Here is a 7,903-nt window from a genome sequence, read left to right as displayed (position 1 = left end):
CAGGTGGCACAGAGGGCCGTACTCTGCCCTGGGAGCGGAGATGACAGCTTTAAAGTGGACCGTATTGAAGTCTGGTGTAAATACAGACAAGTGCACAAACCCTAAGCGAACAGCTGGATGAATTCTCACAAAGTGGACACAAGCAGCTGCCAGGTCCCAAGGCCAAGAAACTGCATATTACCAGCATGGCCCCCACCAGGCCCTCTCTTAGCCCCTGCCCCTCCTTGGGGTACGTTGGACTCCTAATACCCAAGGTGAGTTTGGCCCTTTTTTGAACTTTATAGAAAGGAATCACACAGCACACGCTCTTTTGTGCCTGGCTCCCTTCACTCTATGTTAGGTTTGTGAGATCTCTCCAGGTTGTGTGTATGGAGCAGGTCTCATGGGACAGATGAGCAATAGCAAGGTACTAGAAATAGGATGAAGATGTGGTGAAGGTTCCTGCTTCTCAGAAGGAAAGGGGATCTACTTGGAGAAAAGTTTTAGAAATAGTAAAGCCATTTCATGTTGATATTCTAAATTAATAATAGCAAGTTTACCACTTCCGTCTCGTTTTTATTTTTGAGTCAAATAGTTATAGTACCTTCAGGTGACTTGGGTTGTCTGGCTATTGTTAGAACAAAAGAATAACAAAGCCATGGATGTGGGTTTGCTTCTGACACTGGTCGGGATGCTGAGCTGCCATCCGTAGGTGAACACTGCCCTTGAGATCCCAGTGCCTGCGTCCATTTCCAAGAGCAATTAAGCAGGGGATCACCATGTCTGATGCACACTTCACCCTGAATGAGATGGAGAGGCATTAGAAAAAAACCAAAGCTGACTAAGTACATGCAGACATTATCTCATTATTCTCAGTTTATGCAAATAATAAATATCCAAGAGATTTAAAAATACCCCACTCATCAACTTGTAACTGACTCAGGAACAAGTGGAGATACAAGCACAGCGGACTTTCATCTTAAAGTTTTTATCTGTTTTTGTTCTTATAAAGGCATTACACATTCACATCAGGAGTATGAAAACACTAGTGATTTTATTTATACATATAAATAATACACTTTTTTTAAAAATTTGAAGCTAATTTCAAAATGACAGAAGTTACAAGAGTGGTATAAGAATTCCCACTTCTCTTTGCTCAGAAACTCCCATCATGTTTCCCCAGCTGTCGTAATAATGTCCTTGATGGCAAAAGGATCTAATCAAGGTACACATGTTTCTTTAGATGTCGTATCCCATCAGCCTCCTGCAGTCTGGAACAGTTCCCCAGTCCAGCTGAACTGGTTACAGGCCAATTATTTTGTAGAATGTCCCTTAGCTTGAGTTGGTTTGCAGTGTCCTCATGATTAGATGTGGGTTACGCATTTTAAGCAGGACTGTCACAGAAGTGATGGTGTGTTCTTTCCATCGCATTCCCACTGATTGTACATGATGTCGCTCATTGCATTCCATCAGGTGGCACTCTGCCATTTTGTTTCCATCTCTTCTGATGTTAACTTTGATCCCCTGGGTAACGTGTTATCTATAATTTCGTTCCGCTGTAAAATTACCGCTGTACCCTTTATGACCATATATTTTGTGGGGAGATAATTTGAGGCAGATTCTATTATTCTACATTTCTAAGTTGGAGTTCTACTCTAAGAAAGAGCTTTCTCTTCTCCTAATTTATATAATAGATTCATTTAAATCGGTGAGGACTTAACAGGCTCCTATTTTATTTAATAGGAATTAAATTATTATTTAATCTATCATTATTTATTTGGATGCTCAAATTGTCCCATATTTGACCAGTGGAAGCCCCTTCGAGCCAGCTTCCCATCTCATTAAGCACTTCCTTACTCTCTGGCAAGGAATATGAGGCCCACCTTATATTTTTCCTGGCCTCACCCTGGAATCAGCCATTTCTCCAAGGAGCCCTGGTTTAGGTGTGAGTGCACAGCGTGTATATATAATCACATTTCATACTGCTTGCTCCAATTTCGATCCAAGCCTGTAGAGTTCATTCTAGCTTCCCCCCTTTTCAAAACCCGAAGCGCTAGAGTAGATAAAAAAATGAGTTTCAGCGTAAGAAGAGGGCTTACTGAAATGTTTATAGCCCATGTTCTCATCGATTGGAAAAGTTCACTCTCTCCTTGAGGCCTCGAGCTATTTCAAAACCACATAATTCCCTCCTTGGTGGGATTGTTTTTGCGAAGGTTGCAGGTATGGGGAAACCTGGATTCTTAACACCATCAGGACCACCTGGAGGTTGGTAAGACAGGCCTTTTGTGTTAAATCCAAATTGTGTTACATGCTGGTCGATGTAGGAAGAGCTCAGTTATAATTTGAAGAATGCACAAATTTTGCAAACCGGAGTAGGTTTTCCTCCAAAGGGGCTGATTACCCTTAATAGAACGTTACTTCTCACGTGCCCATTTCAGCTGGTTAGTCCTATTTGCCCACAAGCAATCACAGGAAAGATATGTTCCCAAGGCAGCTCTGAGTCTGTTCCCTAGAGCGCTGCCTTACCATGTGTACTTATTAGGAAATTATCTCGAGCACCTGTCATCGTGGATGCATTTTTATCAGCCTACTTAGAGACTGAAGCGCTTGCTAAATACTAGATTACTATTCCCTCACTTTACAGATCAGGAAATTGAGGTTCAAATAATTTTAGCAACTCGACCGTTTGGGCAGAGAAAGTGGTCAAGGTAGGACTTGAGGCCAGGCAGTGTGGCTCCCTTGGCCCCATGTTTAGCAATCACACTCAACTGTCCCCAACAAGGCTGTTTAGAGATAAACTTTTGGAGGATTAGATCAACTGAAAAATGACTTCCTGCATTATGATAATATATATATTTCATCACCCAAACAAAAGACAATTACCTAGGGAATTTAGAACACGACCACTTTCCATGACCCGCTCGAATCTCCTTCATGCTGCATAGGATGTTGAGTCTTTAGGGTGGGGGCGAGGGTGAGAGGCAGGGGAAAGATGCAAGTGGGGAAGCTCACTGTCCAACTTTGCCCTCTATTTTGCTTTCTTCAGAGCTATTGATTCAAACACTGGGCAATATTTATATGAACTGCATCCATTGCTTATTAAAACTGCCCCCAAAAGCCAGAGATGATCTGTGCCTTCTCTTTGCATCCACCACCAAACTAATGGACTATACACTCAGTGGCCTGTAAGCCTGAAAGTATTTGACAAGAGAGCCGGATGCTTGGTACAAACTTCCTTCCTCTTCCTCCAAATGTCCTCTCACAGTGGGCGGGCCATACGACCGAGCTGCAGGAAGAAGACTCCAGACCTTGACTTTCAACTTGATTTGTGTTTCAGACTGCTGGGCTGATCGATCCCCGCTTCATGAGGCTGCGGCCCAGGGGCGCTTATTGGCCCTTAAAACTTTAATTGCACAGGTAAGTAAACTGAAGATGTGATCCTTTGTACTTATGATATAATCAAGCATCATTCTTTATTAGCTTTGCCTGTAGCAGAGGGCTTGCTCGCTGGGTCCCAGCATGGCCATTCGAGATGTATGTACTCTCTTGCAACTCACCATTTGTTTCTCCTGCCTCTCCTTTCTCGGGAAACTGGCTCATTGTCTGCACAGTTTCATCCTTCCCCTTCTGGGGCTTCCTTTACCTCATAGTTTCCCTGCGAGTGTGATGGAGAATGCCCTCAAATTATTGTCGCACTAACTCACCTTATACTCTCCCAGTGTTTCTTAGTAACAGCAGCCCCGAAGCTTCATTAGTCAGCTCTTGCTGTGTAACAAATTACCTCAAAACATACTGGCCGAAAACAACAAACACTTAGATTCTTATAGTTTCCCCGGGCCAAGGAATGGCTTAGCTGGGTGAGTCTGGCTCCGAGTCTCCCGTAAGCTGTGAAGTATCAGCCAGGGCAGCAGTCATCTCATACCTCAACTGGGGGAGGATCTGCTTTCAGCCTCACTCATGTGATTGTTGGTCAGCTTCAACTCTTTGACAGATGGGTCTCTATAGGGCTGCACCTGCATCACAAGGTGACAGCTGGCGTCCATCAGAGAGAGAGCATAAGAGAATGCCTAAGGAGGGAAGTCTTAGTATAGCCTAATCTTCAAAGTGACAGCTCATCACTTCTGCCATATTCTCTTCATTGGGTGTGTGTCAGTAAATCCAGCCCACCCTCAAGGGGGCCAATACTAGGACTCAGAGTTCACTGGGAGCTGTCTTAAGGGCTGCCTACACCAGTGATATACTATTTCAAGAGCAAACATTCAAATAGGTTGACAGATGAGTAAATCTTACTTCTTTGGAAAGCCTTATTAAGGTCTTAGTTATCAAGGCTACTTTATTTTTATTTATGACTGGATCCCTAGCACTTTGAATAATGAATAGTGGCCTAGAAAATATTTGTGACATGAATGAAAGTGTGCATGCTCCATTTACTTTGTTTTAGAGTCGGCGTGTGTACAGAGTTGGTGAGTCATATCTTTTTTCTACATCCCAGCTACCACCGAACTTGGCTTCCTTACCATTTTGAATTTAAACAGCTGAGCACACTGCTCTTTATTTTTGTGTGTGTGCCTTTCCCCACCCCCCCTTGCGAGTTGTGTTAGTTCTCGAGAAAGTACAAGCAAAAAGAAAACAGTACTGCCAGTAATGATCAAATAGGTTTTGTACTTGATTTTATCACTTGCTTATTTATTTTAAGCATTTTACATTTTATCTGCTTTGATTATTTTAATATGTAATATATTCACATAGTTCAAAAATTGTAATGATATAAAAGGGTACACACGGAAAAGTCTTGCATCTAACTCCTCCCTCAATACTTTTCTTAGAAGTTTTAATAAACTTAATTTTGAAATGACTTTAAAGAAGCATTGCAAAGATAGTACAGATCCATCCATACCCTTCACCCAACTTCTCCTAGTGTTAATATCTTACATAACTGCGGTCCTTCAATCAAAAATAAGCAATTAAGGGATTAAGAAGTACATAATAGTCTCGGGGATGTGAAGTACAGCATGGGGAATGTAGTCAATAGTATTGTAATAACTGTATGGTGCCAGGTGGGGACTAGACTTATTGGGGGATCGCTTTGTAAATTATATAAATGTCTCACCATTATGCTGTACGCTTGAAACTAATAAAGAATAACATTGAATGTCAGCTGTAATTGAAAAATAAAATTAAGAAATTAACACTGATACGATGCCATTAACTAAAGTACGGACTAAGGGGATTACTTCAGTTTCCCTATTAGTGTCCATTTTCTCTTCCAGTCCTGGATACCACGTTGCGTTGAGCATGGCTTTAGTTTTAACTCTGCTTCGTAAGCACGTTGGGTTTTTTTTTTTTAGGATGCTTACATGTGTGAGGAGCCTTCCTCGTGGAGAAGTTCAGTTTTTCCTTAATACACCCCCTCTTCTTTGCCTTTACACACTAGCCGAAATGTGTTATTCTATTTTATTTTTCACTTTGTTTCACATTAAGATGGTGTACTGAGTAAAACATTAAACTGAAGACCAAGTCAACTGGGAGAGGATCTGCTTTCAGCCTCACTCATGTGATTGTTGGTCAGCTTCAACTCTTTGACAGATGGGTCTCTATAGGGCTGCATCTGCATCACAAGGTGACAGCTGGCGTCCATCAGAGAGAGAGCATAAGAGAATGCCTAAGGAGGGAAGTCTTAGTATAGCCTAATCTTCAAAGTGACAGCTCATCACTTCTGCCATATTCTCTTCATTGGGTGTGTGTCAGTAAATCCAGCCCACCCTCAAGGGGGCCAATACTAGGACTCAGAGTTCACTGGGAGCTGTCTTAAGGGCTGCCTACACCAGTGATATACTATTTCAAGAGCAAACATTCAAATAGGTTGACAGATGAGTAAATCTTACTTCTTTGGAAAGCCTTATTAAGGTCTTAGTTATCAAGGCTACTTTATTTTTATTTATGACTGGATCCCTAGCACTTTGAATAATGAATAGTGGCCTAGAAAATATTTGTGACATGAATGAAAGTGTGCATGCTCCATTTACTTTGTTTTAGAGTCGGCGTGTGTACAGAGTTGGTGAGTCATATCTTTTTTCTACATCCCAGCTACCACCGAACTTGGCTTCCTTACCATTTTGAATTTAAACAGCTGAGCACACTGCTCTTTATTTTTGTGTGTGTGCCTTTCCCCACCCCCCCTTGCGAGTTGTGTTAGTTCTCGAGAAAGTACAAGCAAAAAGAAAACAGTACTGCCAGTAATGATCAAATAGGTTTTGTACTTGATTTTATCACTTGCTTATTTATTTTAAGCATTTTACATTTTATCTGCTTTGATTATTTTAATATGTAATATATTCACATAGTTCAAAAATTGTAATGATATAAAAGGGTACACACGGAAAAGTCTTGCATCTAACTCCTCCCTCAATACTTTTCTTAGAAGTTTTAATAAACTTAATTTTGAAATGACTTTAAAGAAGCATTGCAAAGATAGTACAGATCCATCCATACCCTTCACCCAACTTCTCCTAGTGTTAATATCTTACATAACTGCGGTCCTTCAATCAAAAATAAGCAATTAAGGGATTAAGAAGTACATAATAGTCTCGGGGATGTGAAGTACAGCATGGGGAATGTAGTCAATAGTATTGTAATAACTGTATGGTGCCAGGTGGGGACTAGACTTATTGGGGGATCGCTTTGTAAATTATATAAATGTCTCACCATTATGCTGTACGCTTGAAACTAATAAAGAATAACATTGAATGTCAGCTGTAATTGAAAAATAAAATTAAGAAATTAACACTGATACGATGCCATTAACTAAAGTACGGACTAAGGGGATTACTTCAGTTTCCCTATTAGTGTCCATTTTCTCTTCCAGTCCTGGATACCACGTTGCGTTGAGCATGGCTTTAGTTTTAACTCTGCTTCGTAAGCACGTTGGGTTTTTTTTTTTTAGGATGCTTACATGTGTGAGGAGCCTTCCTCGTGGAGAAGTTCAGTTTTTCCTTAATACACCCCCTCTTCTTTGCCTTTACACACTAGCTGAAATGTGTTATTCTATTTTATTTTTCACTTTGTTTCACATTAAGATGGTGTACTGAGTAAAACATTAAACTGAAGACCAAGAGCTCCTGGTTTTCATGCTGGCTGTCACATATAGCTGGCTGGGGGTGGCGGGGAGGGTGTCTCAAGTCTTATGAATAATTGGAACTTTCTGCTTCTTCATTTTCTCACACACAGTGGAGGGGATTCAGATGTTCCTTCAGGCCTGTCCAGCATTGCATTTCTATAGTTCCTGGGATTCTGAAAGTTTGCGCTGATCAGGATTTTTTTTCTAGCACATGGCTGCCACCTTGTGGACTAGCCACTTTTTCTTTTCTCGAAAAGGAATCCTGTATGGGAAAAGAAAAAGGGAAAGATTTTTCTAATCATATTAGATACCCAACTTGAATATATAACACAGCTCTGTAGTAATGACGTCATATTCAGGACATGAAAATGGACAGAACTCAGGAGGCGCACAGAGGTTCTACGATGAAGGGACGGGCAGTAGTGGGAAGTGACCGGCAGCACCACAAAGGCCTGGCAGGAGATAGTGGGTACTTAGGTTGGGGTTTGGGGTTCGGGGTCAGGCAGTAGCTTGGCAGGGAATCAAAAACAGAACTCAGCTGCGAGGGATTAACCGGGGACCTAATTCCTTTCACAGATAGAAAGTAGGAATCATGGCGGGAGATGGTCAGGGCCAGGCTGTTAAAATCAGGGCGCGAAGTCAGAGTTGGTCAGCAGCTGGGCTGACCCTATCCTCTGTCACCTGGATTCCAGGATGAGGAAGGTGGAGCACAGCTATATGGGGAGGGGGAGTGCGCTAGGGCTGCGCCGAGCCACTGGGACCTGGGTAAGGAGATGGGGTTAGGAAAAGCCCCTGGCCCCAGACCCT

General features: G+C 41.9%; 1 protein-coding gene across 4 annotated transcripts in view; it reads left to right on the top strand.

Annotated features, from left to right (window-relative positions):
- The window catches only part of ASB11 (ankyrin repeat and SOCS box containing 11), a 28,452-nt gene that overhangs the window by 8,015 nt on the left and 12,534 nt on the right, over positions 1–7,903 (top strand). For all 4 annotated transcript variants that reach the window (XM_023532351.1, XM_011362965.2, XM_011362966.1 and 1 more), the window contains exon 2: positions 3,317–3,396. In XM_023532351.1, the coding sequence (XP_023388119.1) occupies positions 3,317–3,396 (80 nt within the window). The remainder of the gene's footprint in view (positions 1–3,316; positions 3,397–7,903) is intronic.

Source organism: Pteropus vampyrus, unplaced genomic scaffold (assembly GCF_000151845.1).
Source record: "Pteropus vampyrus isolate Shadow unplaced genomic scaffold, Pvam_2.0 Scaffold81, whole genome shotgun sequence".
Classification (NCBI taxonomy): Eukaryota; Metazoa; Chordata; class Mammalia; order Chiroptera; family Pteropodidae; genus Pteropus; species Pteropus vampyrus.
Note: the sequence above shows the minus strand (reverse complement) of the source record. Positions and strands in the feature narration are given on the sequence as shown.